At 42.1% G+C, this 18317-nt stretch overlaps 1 protein-coding gene and 1 long non-coding RNA gene across 2 annotated transcripts in view; both read right to left on the minus strand.

The window, feature by feature from the left end:
• Positions 1 to 498, minus strand: LOC117503097. Its single transcript, XR_004558478.1, has 2 exons — positions 238 to 498; positions 1 to 197 (listed from the first exon to the last, which is right to left on the minus strand). It is a non-coding gene; the product is annotated as an uncharacterized LOC117503097 (long non-coding RNA).
• A 3142-nt stretch (positions 499 to 3640) lies between these two features.
• Positions 3641 to 18317, minus strand: part of gareml (GRB2 associated, regulator of MAPK1-like) — a 47417-nt gene continuing 32740 nt past the window's right edge. The window contains 10 exon segments of the mRNA XM_034162554.1: positions 3641 to 5020; positions 6178 to 6347; positions 9797 to 9821; positions 9823 to 9898; positions 9901 to 10041; positions 10044 to 10121; positions 10124 to 10616; positions 10618 to 10643; positions 10734 to 10899; positions 13272 to 13402. Coding sequence (XP_034018445.1) covers positions 4423 to 5020; positions 6178 to 6347; positions 9797 to 9821; positions 9823 to 9898; positions 9901 to 10041; positions 10044 to 10121; positions 10124 to 10616; positions 10618 to 10643; positions 10734 to 10899; positions 13272 to 13402 — 1904 coding nt within the window. The 3' untranslated portion in view covers positions 3641 to 4422.

Here is an 18317-nt window from a genome sequence, read left to right on the forward strand (position 1 = left end):
AACCATTATACTTTTACTTTGACATTTACTACAACTGAACATATTTTCACATTTTTCTGAAGTATTATGATCATACTGTTTCAATAAATTGGCTATATTGTGCAAAATCTCCGTTATACACTTAAATGTGGCTTTTAAGTACAATTAAAGTCTCACATTTCTGCCTGTTTGCAGAAATGGACCTGCAAGAAACAAATCTGATACACACCCACTGATCCAGTCTGTGCTCTGTGACACGCCCCCTTGAGGAAGGCAACATAAAAGGGGGTGCAATTAGCAGCAGCTCCTTTCCATTTAAAGCAACAGGCACAAAAATCCATTCCTAGAAAGCCCTAAAGGCATTATATTTATAATATTTTAAAGATTGTTTTATTTTAATGTATTTGTCTTGTTTATGGTTCCAAACTTTAATACCTTTTTATAGAACCCTGTTTAGTTGATCTACATTAGCGTGCTGAAATAGTATATGACCCATTTAGATAATCATTCGTCTATACTACAATCACAGGTTGTAATAATATAACTGCGATCGCTATTGTCAAGGAACAGATAGAGTGGAAGACAAATCAGTTATAGCAAATATAATAAATTCAATAAAGATTTATTATTTATGTACCTTAATTGGGGAAAATGTACATTTAAAGGTAGACGATCCCGTCCAGTAATACTTATTGTAACTTTTGTTATTCCATGCAAAAAAAGTAAACCTCCAAGAATTCACGGTGCTGACATTTAAGGGGCTATGTTGGTTCTGTGCAGCCAAATAATATTGTACCTACTTACTTTGAAGCAGGCAATAGTGCATTTTGCACTGTACAAAGTTTGATGTTGTTATGCATGTTAAATGTATACAAATATAGTGGGGAAAATAAGTATTTGATCCCCTGTCAGTTTTGCAGGTTTTCCCACCTACAAAGAATGGAGAGGTCTGTAATTTTTATCATAGGTACACTTCAACTGTGAGAGACAGAATAATAATAATTAAAAAAAAATCCAGAAAATCACATTGTATGATTTTTAAATAATTAGCATTTTATTGCATAAAATAAGTATTTGACCCCCTACCAACCAGCAAGAATTTTGGCTCTCACAGACCTGTTAATTTTTCTTTAAGAAGCCCTCTTATTCTACACTCTTTACCTGTATTAACTGCACCTGTTTGAACTTGTTACCTGTATAAAAGACACCTGTTCACACACTCAATCAATCACACTCCAACCTGTCCACCAGAGCCAAGACCAAAGAGCTGTCTAAGGACACCAGGGACAAAACTGTAGACCTGCACAAGGCTGGGATGGACTACAGGACAACAGGTAAGCAGCTTGGTAGAAGACAACAACTGTTATGATTATTTATTAGAAAGTGATCCAGAGGAGGCATGGGAGAAGGTCATGTGGTCAGATGAGACCAAAATAGAGCTTTTTGGAATCAACTCCACTTACCATGTTTAGAGAATGAGAACAACCCCAATAAAACCATCCCAACCATGAAGCATGGGGGTGGAAACATCATACTCTGGGGGTGCTCTTCTGCAAAGGGGACAGGACAACTGCACCGTATTGAAGGGAGGATGGATGGGGTCATGTATTGCGAGATTTTGGCAAACAACCTCCTTCCCTCATTAACAGCATTGAAGATGGGTCATGGTTGGGTCTTCCAGCATGACAATGACCCCAAACACACAGCCAGGGCAACTAAGGAGGGGCTCCGTAAGAAGCATTTCAAGGTCCTGGAGTGGCCTGGCCAGTCTCCAGATCTGAACGCAATAGAAAATCTTTGGAGGGAGCTGAAACTCCAAACCTGAAAGATTTGGAGAAGATCTGTATGGAGGAGTGGACCAAAATCCCTGTGATAGTGTGTGAAAACGTGGTCAAGAACTACAGGAAACGTTTGACCTCTGTAATTGCAGACAAATGTTTCTGTACCAATTGTTAAGCTCTGTTTTTCTAGGGGGTCAAATACTTATTTTATGCAATAAAATGCAAATGATTTAAAAAATCATGTCATTTACTGGATTTTTTTTTTTTTTTTTTTTTAGATTCTGTCTCTCACAGTTGAAGTGTACCTACGATAAAAATTACAGACCTCTCCATTCCTTGTAGGTGGGAAAACCTGCAAAACTGACATGGGGTCAAATACCTATTGTCCCCACTGTATAGTGTAGCAGACAGACAAAATAATTGTGCATTTTGTGATAATAGTGTGAAATTTGGAAAACATATAGCCAAAGGTATGAAAAATAAAACTGGATATTGGGCCATCGTGAATTTTTAATATGTCACCCATGCCAACCAATTTTGAAAATGAAAAATGCTCCATTCATATTGAAATATATGACATATTATTTGTCTGATCAAAGCAATTCCAAAAAGGTATAGTTTGAACTATCTATGACTGAATGTTTGGATTTATGGAGTAAAAACTGTAAAAAACTGTGACAAAGGGCAATTTCAGTTTATACAGGTTTCAAAAGTTAAAATTGCTCCAATTCTGTTATTAAAAAAGTGATGCAAGATATTGGTTGTGCTAATAGGATTAATAACTGGAATAGTTTTGACTGTTGAATGTTTGGTCTCCAAAGTAAAGGTCAAACAACGCTGACGTCCATTGGATTCTATAACATGTAACATATGTTACCCCGTAACATGATAAGTAAGCACAACAGATGGTGCAAACTATTCCCTTTTAAAACCCTATTAACTAAATCAAGAATTTGCATAAATTTTCCCAACAACTTTAACTTTTGACTTGTGTACAACCTGAAATTGACCTTTATCATCCTTTTATTCTGTTTTTACCCCATAACTTCAAAACATTCAGTCATAGATGGTCCAAACAATACCTTTTTGGAATATCTGTGATGAGACAAATAATGTGGTATATTTTTCAATATGATTGAAACTTTCATGTGTTTTCATTTTGAAAATAATCACCACGGCAACCATGATGAAAATTCATGATGGCTCAATATGCAGATTGTTTTGTAATATGTTTGGCTACATCTGTGCCAAATTTGGTGCTTTTATCATCAAATGCACATCTTATATATTTAAAAAAAAATAGCAATGCCTCCCCACTATTAGGCAATATGAGATACTGTACATGTTGAGATAGAATAAATTTCTGTTGTCCTGAAGTAGTAAATCTGTGTCCACCTAGAGCAGTAATGAATGAATGAATGTTTACTGGATTTCTCAGTGTGTATGTATGTCTCCCATTGTCAGAAGTAGGTACAGTAACTCTTTGCCACAGCCAGGTGAATCATGGGCATCCCTAGACCTTCTCTAGTCACTGCAGTCCTCAACACCGGTCATGTCATCGGCCGCTACTGGGTGCTTTTTGTAGGGATTTGTTAGGATCCATGACAAAGGAATAAAGGAGTATTTTTCTAGAACTACGTTTCTAGAATTTCTAGAAAAGGTGTTTAATTTAGACCCAATATCCTGGATAGCTTACTCCTATGTATGATGCATGGTGTCTACTCAGAATCCCAGACTTCTCAGTGAAAAAGGGGGTATATTTCAGGAAAAGCTCCTTGAAAAGGGGGTACATTTCACTTAACAGAAGAAGCATCGCTCCCTTATGCCCTGCCGCTCCCTCACAATCCAAGTGTTACGTTTCATCTGAGTCTCCCTCAGTAACCGCTTGTTCGACACAAAGTCATTCCAGTGATAACCATAGATCCTTCAAAGAGACTTTAAACTAAAGACATTTAGTAGTCGCCATTGGTCTCTGGTTTAACAATCTTGTATTTTCCTTAGGGCCGAACGGTAATAAGTCAGCTTTTCAGGGCATTACATTGAAGAAATACAGTATGCACAGGATTTTAAATCAGTTTACATCAATAGTAGTGTGGAACTAAAGAACTCAAATTACAAAATGCTTCCAAAATGGGCAATAAACCAATAATGTTCTGTAAATAAGGAAACATGTAAAACTAAAGTAATCATTGTTGCAGAGCTACAACACTGATGAAAAATTAAGAGTTTAAATGTGAATTATAGTGTATGACGGTTGCATTTAACATTTTGTCCCAACATGTTTTGAATGTAAAACAAAGGTATTTTTCTACTTCCTTTCCATTACTAATGGGATTTTGTTCTGCAGTGTGCTTAGCACTATAGTATAGAGGCAATATCAGATCAAGTAGTGCACAAAACCCTTCTATCTTTTAACAGAAGGTGTGGTTGATCGTTTGTGCCAAAGGTCCGTCGTGACATGGCACATTGTTCCTACTGGTTAGTAATTCTGATTCAGACAGCATATCCGTCAGTTGTCCGTACCATAGTTTGACCACAGGGTGGCACAGTTTCACCTTCAGTGATTGGGGCTCAGCAGTCAGTTTGTCACAGTGGAAGGCACATTGAGAATGGCTCAGCAGCCGACAGGCATATTATCAGGACAGTTGTATGTTTTTGGGTGTTAGATCTTGGGTCTCCAGCCCTGTATGAACTGTATGATCTTGGTGACATGGAGTCGGCTCAGGTGGAAGTCATGTGACAGGATGTCCTCAGTCAGCTGCACTAGAAGGCTACCATCGATTCGCTCTCTCTGAAAAATGGCCACTGCCGCCTCTGACAGGCCGATGAACCGGAGGCAGGCCGACACTTCTTCCAGTGACAGCGCAGACAAGTCTGCAGGAGGGCGCCAGGTGGGATCAGTGGGCAGGGCCAAACCTTCAGTGCCCTCAGTGGAAATCCCACCCCCCTCTGCCCCTCTGGAAGAATCCATTGTGGGATTGACAGCAGGCTCGGGTGAGGGGCAAGGGGATTGGCGGTTGAAGGGGTTCAATGCCCCAAATGGAGCAAATCGACTATGAGGAGGTGGTGGTCTTAGACGAGGCCCGGAGGTGAAGGAATCTGCCCATGGCTCTGACCAGGTGGCTTGTGCCGGCTGATGATTAGCGGTGCCTTCCGCGTGGACAGCAGGGACTGACTCTGAACTGGTAGAATTAGGGGCAGGGCAGTCAGTCCAGGAACACGGATAACAATAGAGAGAAGTATCTGAAGACGGAGAGCAGCTACGAGACAGGAGAAAATAAAATTAGATTTCCGTATCTATTAACATTATTCCAATGCTAAAAGTTATGATGTGCAAATATTACAGCATAGAGCATATACCATATTGGGGTGTATAAAAGTTACATGGTGTGCTCAGCATGTAATGCAACTTTAGATGTTCACTCACTGTCTACGTGATATTCTGTATCTAGAGTCCATGTATTTTTAAAAAAAACGGTATTTTCTGGACTACAAGTTGTGGTATTTGGGATGAGTTTGGGAGGTCCTGTGATATATATTCCAAAGAAACTTATATATTTTAAAAATAATGCATTATCATCTATAGCCACAAGATGGTATAATCTACAGGTGTGACAAGCTCCTCCTGTGTACTGAATGGGGTACTGTGATTCATAGTCTGGATCAGTGGGTGGCAGTAACACATCATGAAGCTGAATACCAACCACCATAAAGCAAGAAGAAGAAGAAGAAGAAGAAGAAGCAGCTCTGGCTGAGCATGTCTGGAGAATAAGTAAGTTTAATAAATCAAGCTGTCAAACTGAAAGACAGCACTCTGGAATAAAAAAAGGAATATAGCTTTTATACACCTCAGAAAAGCATGTTTTTGGTTTGTATGAGGCAACAAGAACAGCAATGGCAGGCCAACGAAGCTACAGTATTTTGTAAATGTTTCTTGTGTTATGCTGAGTTTTCAAATGCTTAATTATATTGCATGTTTTCGTCACCTGTGAGGAAAAACATGAGTTGAGTTCACCTGAGTTGTGGTCAAACTGGTTTTTGACCACAAAAAGCGGTTTACCCGTGTTTTGTGCCTTATACAATAACATAAATTAGCTCATTAAGTGAATTTTGATCTTTTCATTTGGGTTTTTTCATGACAGGGGGGAGGAATGTTTGCCTTCCAGTTAACAGCATCCCAGTTCACCAATCAACGCTACACTCCATTTTACCATCTACACCAGTAATACCCAGATACCACCATTACTTAACCAGGTTCCCTGAGGACCCAGGTTATCGTTGTGATTGTCCCCGTCAGGGAACCTTGATGGAGTCCAAAACCATCATCATTCTAGCATCTGACCGCAGTTTTGTAAATGCTTAAAACTAAAATGTTTAGAGTATATCGCGTGATCTGTGTGAAAGATTTATACTGTACCTGTCCTGCAGTCCAGATGAGTAGAAGGAGAGGTTGGGTCTGGGGGAGGTGGAAGTTCTGGGGAAGCGTAGAGGCACGGGGGGGCTTGGTGCTGGACTGGAGATGGAGCCTCCTTTAGAGCATCGTGGAGGGACAGGAGGGGCGATCAGAAAACGGCATTCCTCTCTCACCTACATAAACACATAACCCAATATTAATAAAAGTTAACTAAAAAGCTGTAAGGACGTGTGGGAGCGTGCCTGGTGTCTGTTCTGTTCTCGCTTCGATGTCCTGATCGCCAAATGTCAGACTTAGCGTAAAATAAAATATAAAAGCTTTCCCTTTTCTCTCTCTCTCACACACACACACACACACACACAGTGTTGGCAGGCTAAGTAATGGGGAATGAAGAGCGCTGTGTGTGACAGGGTATAATCCAGTTGCTGCGAACACATCAGCCCCCGCACACCCGCTATGTAAAGCTGCGAGCCGCCGTCACTTTGTGTGAAAAAACAAGCAGGATAAATTCAGTCTTAGAAACACTTTGTACACAGTTATGAACTTTCTAAATGTGAGGATTTCAACAATGAAAACAACGGGATACCAGGCTAACGGCCTTAAAGCTCTCGTAGCTCAGCGATTGTGATCTCATTCTTTAGGAGAAGGTCTACATGTGCAGCCCATGATGGATGTGTATTTGAATGACCAAGTGCATGGGTAGCGGGTGGGTGGTAGTTTTGATATTTCATCATGTTAATAAGCACATGACTTCCTGGTCGAGGCTATCAGTAGTCAATCAATCAGTTTTTTTTTATATAGCGCCAAATCACAACAAACAGTTGCCCCAAGGCGCTTTATATTGTAATATATAAGTAGTGTATCTGCTTAGATAACTTTGTTGGTGGGGAACATTTTTTGGCCTTGACTTTGTGGATGATACTATGATTCTTGTAAAAAAAATCAATGGATGCCCTGATTGCACTTGAGAAGCTGAGTGTGGAATGGACTGCTTCTGTTTTTGATTGTCCTGGATCAAGGCAAACATTCATGACTTCAGTGATTTCCTGGTCTAGGCTATTAGTAGTGTATCTGCATGGGATGAAACTATGGAACTTGTAGAGACATTCGCTTATCTCAGCAGTAACTCTCATGTCTCCGGGTCCTTGGCCTTTGGGATGGAGAGATGCCTGGAAAGACCTTATGGAGTCAAGAGGTTGCTGGACAGAGGTGTCTGGTGATGCCTGTATATTTGCTGAAGAACAAAGGTCCAAGTCTTAAGGCTCCTGGTGCTTTCTGTCTTACTGCATGGTTGTGAGACTTGGATGTAACCCAGTGATCTAAGGTACAGTATATACCTTTGAAAGTCGGTCTCTTCGGAGGATCCTTGGTACCACTGGAATGACTTTGTGACAAACGAATGGTTATTTACGAAGACTCACATGAATATCACTTGCATTGTGAGAGTCCGTCAGTTTGACATTTTGGCTATGTGGCGCATTTCTCTTTGCGTGATCCAACTTCCATACCTCAGTGTTCAGGATCCCAGCAGTTGGCGAAGGCCACGGTTAACTAGCAATAACTTCTCACAGTTTGAGTGCAGGGACACCAAATTTGCACCATACAGTATATGCAACCTCTTGAGTATCTTTGTTGAGTTTTGTGATGAGTGACATTGATCTAACATTCAAGGTCGGACACCAAATAAATAAATAATAAAAATAAATTAAAATGTGGTACTCGCAATAACTTTCCACAGGTTGAGTGCAGTGACACCAAATTTGCACCATACATGCACTGCTTGAAGAGCTTGGTAAGTTCCATGAAAAGTGGCCTTGATGTAATTTTCAAGGTCACCAGGCAAAAACCAAATAACAGTATTTGCAATAACTTTCCACAGGTTGCGTGCAAGGACACTAATTTGCAATATATGTTGCAAGTCTTGGGGATTTTTTGTTGAGCCTGATAATGAGTTACCTAGATCTAATTTTCAAGGTAATAGAGGAAAAAAAAAAAAACAGAAGGAAAAACACGGTACTTGAGTCCTTGCTAGAACTTTCCACAGGCTGAGTGCAGGGACACCAAATTTGCACCATATATGCACCTTTTGAGGTTCCTTGTTGAATTTGCTGCTGAGTGACCTCAACCTAATTTTCAAGGAGACAGAGCAACAAAGAAAAAGACCCTGAAAAACTCAGCACATTCAGTAAATTTCCATTGGTCGGGTGCAGGGACACCAAATTTCCAACACTTATGCATTTTAGTGGTGCAGCGTAGCTAAAATTTCCATAAAAATTGTTCATTGTGTGATAATACCATGGAGTCTGGTACACATATTCTAAATGATCTAATGTTTATTTTCAGATATGGAGCCATCCTGGAGCTGACCTCTAATGAGCTACAGGGGTCAATAAAGAATTACACAGGGGTCCAAATTTACAAATGCTCCAATCAATTGAAGGCTGCATTCTACAAAGACTTGGTCTTTCTTTTCCAGGGACACCATACCAACCCTTTTGAAATAAGAAGGTCTAGCCCACGAAGCATTTTGCAATTGCATCATCAGATAATCCTGGCACTACCCCTTGTCGACTAGCAACTTTGACAGCTGCATGTGACAAGGTAGCGTACTAGGTGAACCACATAGTTTAGTAATCATATTCAATGCTTATTTATACTTTACTTATAAACCGTTCTTATTTATAACTGCAGAATTGGAGTCTAAAATTGTCCTTTGTTTGTTTGTTTGTTTTGTTTTTAATTTTCTTAAATATTTTTGGGCAATTCTATTGTAATGGAATTACAATCAGAGCAAATTTTTAATGATAAGATCAAATATGGCCAGATTATGCTGTAACTGTAATTACATTATCGTAGAAATACCCTTTTTGTATTGGAAGAAAAAAATTGCGCAACGACTCTTGGGTTTGTTTGGGCTGCAACGGTCCACACCTGTTGCATCTTTCATTTTCGTTGCGAGAGGTCCCGGGTTCAAATCCCGGACGAGCCCCCACGCTTGTCACGTGCCCGTGGCTCAGAGGACAGTGACAAGGAGGAGACAACCGACGAGGGATTAGAAAAATATAAGTATTATTTACAATAGTTCAAGCCAATAAGTTAAAGGTGCAAAAAATGTCAGCTGTGCAAAAAGGCGCTCTGTTACCGGTCGGGCGCAGCGAGACGTCCTAGAAAGAGAGAGGTGAGAGAACAAAATGAATTAGTTGGGCCCACTTAAATAAGAGACAGGGACACCGGGCCCAGGTGCTCCTGATTATGGGCCCGCCCTGCTACAGGACGGCAGGGCCGTCACAGCTACATTCCAAGGCGCCTTTGAAATGGGACAGCTTAGTCTCACCACTATGATGCATGCAGCCAATGAATGCATCCTTCGAAGGATGCGGCCCCTGAACACTGGGACACAGCTTGTTTGTAACTGTGCACTGTGTGTAAGAGTATTTCCAGGAAATCAGCATGTGTGTGTGCACATTTGTGTGCGTGTGTGTGTGTGTGGTCAGCAAGGGTTAAATGCTGTAACGTATGAATAATTCAAGCCAGGCATCCTGACTGACTAACAACCGGACGCTCGCCGGGACACATCAGGAGGAGCGAGACAGAGGAGCAGATACTGAAGAGTCAAACTCACAGCGTCTGATTTGGAGGTACAGGTGCGGCGTCGACACTCGTGTCACAACAGTACCGACAGAACCGTCCATTGATGAAGATGAATGGAAGGAGATGAGGTTTGCTCCTTCCCTAAGCCTTCTGTGTTCTGATTGGTCCAGAGTTCCTCGTAGGGGATCTCCTCACTGCCCCTCATTTCAGGTTCAGTCCACTCGGCAGTCACGTACTCCCTCTCCTCACCTGGCCCCTCCCCCAGCTGCTCCCCAGAGAGTCTCTGCAGCGCTGTGATAGACCATCTGAAACCCCGCCCCCATAGCCACACAGCGAGAGGCGTTGCAGCGCCGGGCCAGTGAGTCCTGACCCGACACACATATGCGGGAGCGGCGCGGGCTCACGCACTCTTCTGTCATACACTCCAGCTCTGGCCTGGTTTCTCGAACGGCACGCGAGTAGGCATCAGGGTCAAATGCGTGTCGCAGCAACAAGCTCTCTAGCACCGCTGTGTGGACGGAAGCCTCTGCGACGTTAAACCGAGGCATGCAGCGCCAGCAGCAGAAATGAGAGGGGGAGACTTCCTGTCGGCGAAGCACCATGCACAGCACCACTGTCTTGCTGACGATGTTGAGCAGCTTGTAGCGGTGGCCCTCCCTCACCGCGTGGCGGTCGTAGGGGTTTCGCGGCGGCCGCGATGGCACGGACACATTGACGGGGAGACGAACTCTCTCGATGATGCTGCGTACGGTGTGCTCTCCTCCCAGCATGCCCTGCTCCAGAGGGGAACGTGTGCAAAAGCGTCCACGGCAGGCAAAGGGTAGGCTGACGCTCTGATTGGTGCGGTGGTTTCATGCAGACCAGGCATGGAGTTTTACCTGAGGAGGCAGCGAGAGGACGACGGAGTAACTACAGAGTCCAGCACAGAGCGGGCCAGAGCAATCAGCGCAGAGTTTGGCCTTACTTACATCGCGGGGTCTTTCCCAGGCGTCTTAACAGCGCGCTCAGCCCGGTCTTTTCCTTAGAGGGTGTGGCACAGAGAAGCTCCGCCTTGCCCATGAGTGACAGCTCATCACCTGCCTGCAGTGTGAAGCTGTAGGGCTCACTGTCCTCACTGAACTCCCCCGAAACCACCTGCAGCATAACAAATGCACACGAAGGCACATATTTTTACAAAGTATGCTCTGGTGACCGTGGCCTTTGACCTTCTGACCCCGACATCAACAGACCTCTTGGGGTTAATAGATTAGATTAGATTAGATTAGACAGAATTTTATTGATCCCTTGGGAAGACTCCGTCGGGGAAATTGAAATATACCTTACACACATACTAAGTTCGGGCACATTTACAAAATACAGTTCAGTGATTTTTTTTTTCTTTTTTTACCCTTTGACCCCAAATTCCACAGGCTTCTTGGGGTCTTCTGCCTGACACACCACACAAATTTGGTAACAATCAGACTATTAGGAAAGGAGTTATTGCACTCAAAACATTGTTTAAAGTATGCTGCAGTGACCTGACCTTGATCCTAAAGTCAGCAGGCTTCTTGGGGTCAACATGCCTTGCCGATGAGAGGTTGTTCTGTTTATGACATGAAAGAGCCCCCTCCCCCTCCAAACTACCAGACCATTCTAATGACACTTTCACCAATTCTTTGTCATCAAGAAGCGGTTTGCTTTGAGGGTTTTATCTTGCTCCATATCATTAACATTGTTTACCTGTTTACTTCTTGACGGTGTTAGCAGTCAAACTCACTACTGTACGAATTAAAATCACTTTTGTCCCAACTGAAAGGTTTAACCCTAAAACATAAACATAATACCCAGGATGAAAAATTCTTGCATTCCTCCTAAATGGAATCACAGACTGCCTCCATCTATGGCGCCATCTACACGTTTGTCTCTTTTGCAGTAGATACATTATTACAATTTCTTCAACTGTCACCATGTTGGATGTTGTCAGAAACGTTTGACCCTGTGGAATGTCCTCTAGTGGACATTCATTCTTTCTTTCTTTCATTCATTTTCTGCCACTTATTCGGGTGCAGGACATCAAGAAGCTCATCCCACACTTCCCTATCCTTCACCAAGTCCTGGAACTCTTCCTGGGGGATCCCAAGGCGCTCCCAAGCCATCTGGGGAAATATAATCCCTCCAGCATCCTGGGTCTCCCTGGGGCCTCCTCCTGGTTGGACATGTATGGAAGACCTCCCTAGGGAGATGACGAGGGCACATCCTCAACAGGTGCCAGAAACCACCTCAGTTGGCTCATTTCGATACGAAGAAGCAGCAGCTCTACTTCAAGTCAATCCCGGATAGTCAATCTTCTCACCCTGTCCAGGAGTGTAAGCCCAGATACCCAACGAAGGACTCTCATTTCTACTGCTTGTATCCACAATCTTATTCTTTCAGTCATTAGCCAAAGTTCATGACCAAAGCTAAAGATAAAAGCATAAATCAACTGGTAAATTGAGAGCTTTGCCTTCTGGCTCAGCTCTTTCTTCAACATGACGTTCCAGTACAGCGTCCATAAGACATCGCCCCAATCAGTCTAGTGATCTCATCCTCTAACTTATCCCCACTCGTGAACAAGACCCTGAGATACTTAAACACCTCCACTTGGCAATAGCTCTCCCCTGACCCAGAGGGGACAATCCATCCATTTTCAGACAGCAGACCATGGTCTCAGGTGCTGATTCTCATCCCACTTGCTTCACACTTGGCCTCAAATCTGCTCAGTGCACATCGGAGATCACTGCCTGATGAAACCAACAGAACTACATCATCTGCAAAAAGCTTTCTCTGTATTACATGAGACATGTTTCCGGTGAGTGTTGGACTTTGCCAGGGCTGCCCCTTTCCACCAGCCCTGTTTGTGATGTTCATAGACAGGATTTCAAGGCTCAGTCAGGGACTGGAGGGTGTCCAGTTTGCGTATGCTTCACATTCAATGATTCATTTTCTGTTGCTTGTCCTGGTCTGGATTCGGATAGAGGGAAGACCAGAGGACATCCTCACAAGATGACCAACCCACCTCAGCTGGCTCCTTTCAATGTAAAGAAGGGGCAGCTCTACTCCAAATTCCCCCCCCAGATATTTGAATTTCTCACCCTGGGCATGAATTTAAGCCCAGATATTCGACAAAGGAATTTCCTTTCCACTACTTGTATCTGTGACCTTTTTCTTTGTGACCAGAGGTGAGGACTGGAACATAAATTGACTGGTAAACCGAGAGCATGAAGTAACTGGGATGATGGTCAGCACCTCCAAATCTAAGACCATGGTCGTCTGTTGGCAAAAGGTGGATTGTCCCCTCAGAGAAAGGGGAGACTTATGGCCCCAAGTGGATGATTTTCAAGTATCTTGGGATCATGATTAGTATTGATGCCAACATAAGGGTCGTACGGAAGTGTGTGGATAGTGACCTTTACGGTGTCTGGAACACACAGATTGTTGTATATAGGTAAATGGAGCATAAATGAGCTTTATGATGTGAGAGTGCTGACCTTGACACTGAACGTGACCGTGTCCAAGACGAAGACCCGGTCAGGGAAGACTGCAGCAATTTCCTCCACGCTGGAGAAATGCTGGATCGGATCCCTGACATCCCGGTCTTCATCCAGCAACTTGAACTTCCCTACAAGAAAGGAAACAGGTTTTAGAAAGTAAGGTGGAAGAGGAAAAAAAGCAGAGGGGAGATGTAATAATGAGGGTGTTCATTTCCTGTTTTTCCTTGACTTTCCGTGGTCTTTGTCCAAACACAGTAGACACTCAGTAGACACTGTTTGGATGAGGAGAACACAAAGACACCTCTGCGACCTGTGACCTGGCTCTTGCTCTTTCTTGGTCAATCCGTAGCCAGTACGGTCGGCATGGCAACCAATAAAGGGCCCCCATTCTCACGCCAAGCAGAGACACATCACCATGGAGACACTCGCATATACGACTCTCTCGTTTCCCCCCTTACTCTCGCTCATCTCCTCCTCGATCTGTAACCTCTTTCAAACTCTCTGTATTTCACATGATGAGCTCCAGATCAGCAGGTTTAAGAGTTTCATCAATCCACAGAAAGTGATAAGAAACTTTTATATTTGGGGGGGAAAAGGCAGCGCTGAATTTCAAACGACACCAGATTGTTTCCAGATCGCCCCCCTTTCCTTCTCCTCCTCGACTGCGCCTCCCTCTTTCTCACCCATCCCCCTCCCCACTTCTAATTCCAACAGAGCCCTCGGGATATAAGCAGGTTCAGCCCACCGGACCTTCCAGCAACACAACACCCTCTTCTGTAAAGGAAGGGTTTGAAATAAAGATGGTTTACTGCTACACCTACCACAATCCTCAGCTCCATCCAGAAACCTCACATATTGGAGCAAACTGTTAATTCCACCAACTGATAGAGGAAGGGTGGAGGTTATGTGACACCCAGTTTGTCTGTTTGGAGAATGAAAACTCAATTATGATAAAAATTTTCTGACGAGATGGTTCCAGGTCAATCAATGTTATATCAAGTCTGAGAACCAGGTCTGGTGCCCATGATACCCAAGGCCTCCATAGGGTAGGGATTCATCCACCCCCCTACAGACTTGCCTGGGATCACAATTGCAACCACTGAGGCAGACCAGTGGTCCAATCCCTATCACCCAGTAGCCATCAGTCTATGGCAAATAGGTGATACTGGGTGTACCCTTGGCATCATCCCGCTGTCTGGTGACCACAGGACTGTGGCACCCCATATTCTAGATCTTGAAAATGTTGTGTCGCAATTTATGGTCCCTCACAATTCATGTAGTACACTTCAGGTAGGTCTCCCTAACTAGGAACTCATTTAACCCAGAATCATTCCGGTGCTACCCAAGGATTCATCAGAAAAACCCCTGTACCAAAGACATCAATATCGTGTCAAAGTCAGAGGTTTGCATCAGAGAAGACTTGATCCATATCACCCTAAATTTAAAATGTTATGTCTTTCTTTGTTCTCAAGCACTATGGACAGATTTTCCCTTACCTTTTTTTGTACAATGTTGATTTATGGCATTAAAGCTCATCACTCCAAGAACACCATGAATATAGTGAAACAGGTTGCATTTATCCTAAATTGTTCTATCAAAAAATGCCTCTGCAGCATCTGGATCATCACTGAAATATGTGTATGTTGATTTTTTTTTTTTTTTTTTTTTAGACTTCCTTCTAAATGGGACTGGAAATGAACTTGTCACGTCGGACAAGTAAAGGCCATGGTACACTTGTCCAATACCACTGTTTATTTGCCAATGTTGAGCAGGCATGGCTTAGTGCCAAGCCATGTGGTCTACAATATACTGAGCAGGGTTTGATTCCAGGTGTGTCTTTCAAGCTAAAGGTTTGTGTACTTGCTAAAGGACTGATGCAGTCATGGATTCTCATAGACTTACTAAGGACTCTGGAGATAAGCACCTGCAACAATGATCCCCAGGGCCTGTAGGACTTTACCTAATCCACGACCTATGGATTCCCAGGAATTGGGAGAGTGCATGACGAAGGAAGCCAGGTCTGCATTTGCATGACGCAAAAGTCATCACAAAATAGGAAACGACAGATTAACAAGACAACATCCAGTGTCCAATACGTCCACAAGGATTGGGGCGCCACAAACTCATCCATGGTGAGAATCATTCATCTTTTCTGTCCTCTGCGCTTCAGTCATCTATTTCTCTCACTGCGGAGGGAAAAAGGATGGAGAGAGTGAGAGAGGGAAGATAAAAGGAGGGGGCATCCTGTTGTCCATCCTCAGGGGAAACCGATATTACTCCTCTCATACGGTTATTGAGGCTTCCAGGATGAAGTCATCATGCAGACATTAGCTCATCACCGGCGATCCCTCTGACTCAACAACTCCTCACATATTACCTTTAAAGTGACACAGAGGTCATCCAAAATGTCGAGTGGAATCCTTTCTTAAGTGAACACCAGGCATTATTACCAAAACTACCCAACAGAGGAGGGCAGTCAAACTGGATTTTATTCCCATCACAGGATTAAAGGAACATCATTCATTATCACAGATTGATACAACACCACACAATTAATTTAATTAATATATTTATGTCTTCAATCAATATTTTTGAGTGTGAGTCTAACAAACTTTTGACAGTATGTCACATGATCCTGTTTGTTTTCTTCCTTGGTTGCCATAGCTTTTGTTTACTTACACACGTTCTTTTGTTTTTGTGATTTTATTTCTTATGTCTGTGCACTTTTTTCTCTTCATAAGTTTGTCAGTGTATGACCGTATTTGGCAGCACGGTGGATTAGTGGTTAGCACTGATGCCTCAAAGCTTAGAAGGTCACCGGATCGCTTCCTGACCTTTCTGTGTGGAGTTTGCATGTTCTTCCCGTGTCTGCATGGGTTTCCTCCAGTTTGTTCCCACAGTCAAAAAGCATTCTTATTTAGGGTCTGCTCCTTTCTCTTCCCCTGACCAAGGCAGTGTCTCTACATCTGGAGTTAGTCCCCGGGTGCTGGACTGTGGCTGCCCACTGCTCTTAGTGGTTGGATTGTGTCTAACTGTAATTAGAATGGGTTAAATGCAGAGGACAAATTGACCTGTATGCATAAAATATGTACAATGACAGTAAAGGCTCTATTATTATTATTATTTTTACCTGTTCCTTGTTGTGTTCAACCAATGATGGTTGTATGGTTGTATTCGACCCTGATTGGTTGGCAGTGATGATGATTATGATGATGAAGAACAAAGTAGTGATGATGATGATGATGATGAATGTGATGACAATCAGCAAAGGTAGTGATGATGATGATGATGATGGTGATGATAATCAACAAAGGTAGTGATGATGATGACAATCAACAAAGGTAGTGATGATGATGACAATCAAAAAAGGTAGTGATGATGATGATGATAATCAACAAAGGTAGTGATGATGATAACAAGGGTAGTGATGATGATGATGATGATGATAATCAACAAAGGTAGTGATGATGATGATGACAACAAGGGTAAGTGATGATGATGATGATAATCAACAAAGGTAGTGATGATAACAACAAAGGTAGTGATGATGATAACAACAAGGGTAGTGATAATGATGATAATCAACAAAAGTAAGTGGTGATGATAATGACAATCAACAAAGGTAGTGATGATGATGATGATGACAAAGGTGGTAATGATGATAATCAACAAAGGTAGTGATGATGATGATGATGATGATAATCAACAAAGGTAGTGATGATGATAACAACAAAGGTAGTGATGATAACAACAAGGGTAGTGATAATGATGATAATCAACAAAAGTAATGGTGATGATAATGACAATCAACAAAGGTAGTGATGATGATGATGATGATGACAAAGGTGGTAATGATGATAATCAACAAAGGTAGTGATGATGATGATGATGATGATAATCAACAAAGGTAGTGATGATGATAACAACAAAGGTAGTGATGATGATGATGATGACAATCAACAAAGGTGGTAATGATGATAATCAACAAAGGTAGTGATGATGATGATGATGATGATGATAATCAATAAAGGTAGTGATGATGATAACAACAAGGGTAGTGATAATGATGATAATCAACAAAAGTAAGTGGTGATGATAATGACAATCAACAAAGGTAGTGATGATGATGATGACAACAAAGGTGGTAATGATGATAATCAACAAAGGTAGTGATGATGATGATGATAATCAACAAAGGTAGTGATGATGATAACAACAAAGGTAGTGATGATGATGATGATGACAATCAACAAAGGTGGTAATGATGATAATCAACAAAGGTAGTGATGATGATGATGATGATGATAATCAACAAAGGTAGTGATGATGATAACAACAAGGGTAGTGATAATGATGATAATCAACAAAAGTAAGTGGTGATGATAATGACAATTAACAAAGGTAGTGATGATGATGATGACAACAAGGGTAAGTGGTGATGATGATGATGATGATGATAACAACAAGGGTAGTGATAATGATGATAATCAACAAAGGTAGTGTGATGATGACAACAAGGGTAAGTGGTGATGATGATGACAAGGGTAAGTGATGATGACGACAAGGGTAAGTGATGATGATGATAATCAACAAAGGTAGTGATGATGATAACAACAAGGGTAGTGATGATGATGATAATCAACAAAGTAAGTGGTGATGATAATGACAATCAACAAAGGTAGTGATGATGACAACAAGGGTAAGTGATGATGATGATGATGATAATCAACAAAGGTAGTGATGATGATAACAATAGAGGTAGTGATGATGATGATGACAATCAACAAAGGTGGTGGTGATGATGATGATGATAATCAACAAATGTAGTGATGATGATAATCAACAAAGGTAGTGATGATGATGATGACAATCAACAAAGGTGGTGACGATGATGATGACAACAAGGGTAGTGATGATGATGAGGATAATCAACAAATGTAGTGATGATAATGGTGACAATCAGCAAAGGTAGTGATGATGAAGATCATGATAATCAACAAAGGTAGTGATGATGATGATGATGATGAGGATAATCAACAAATG

The sequence above is a fragment of the Thalassophryne amazonica genome, chromosome 21 (assembly GCF_902500255.1).
Source record: "Thalassophryne amazonica chromosome 21, fThaAma1.1, whole genome shotgun sequence".
NCBI classification, from domain to species: Eukaryota; Metazoa; Chordata; class Actinopteri; order Batrachoidiformes; family Batrachoididae; genus Thalassophryne; species Thalassophryne amazonica.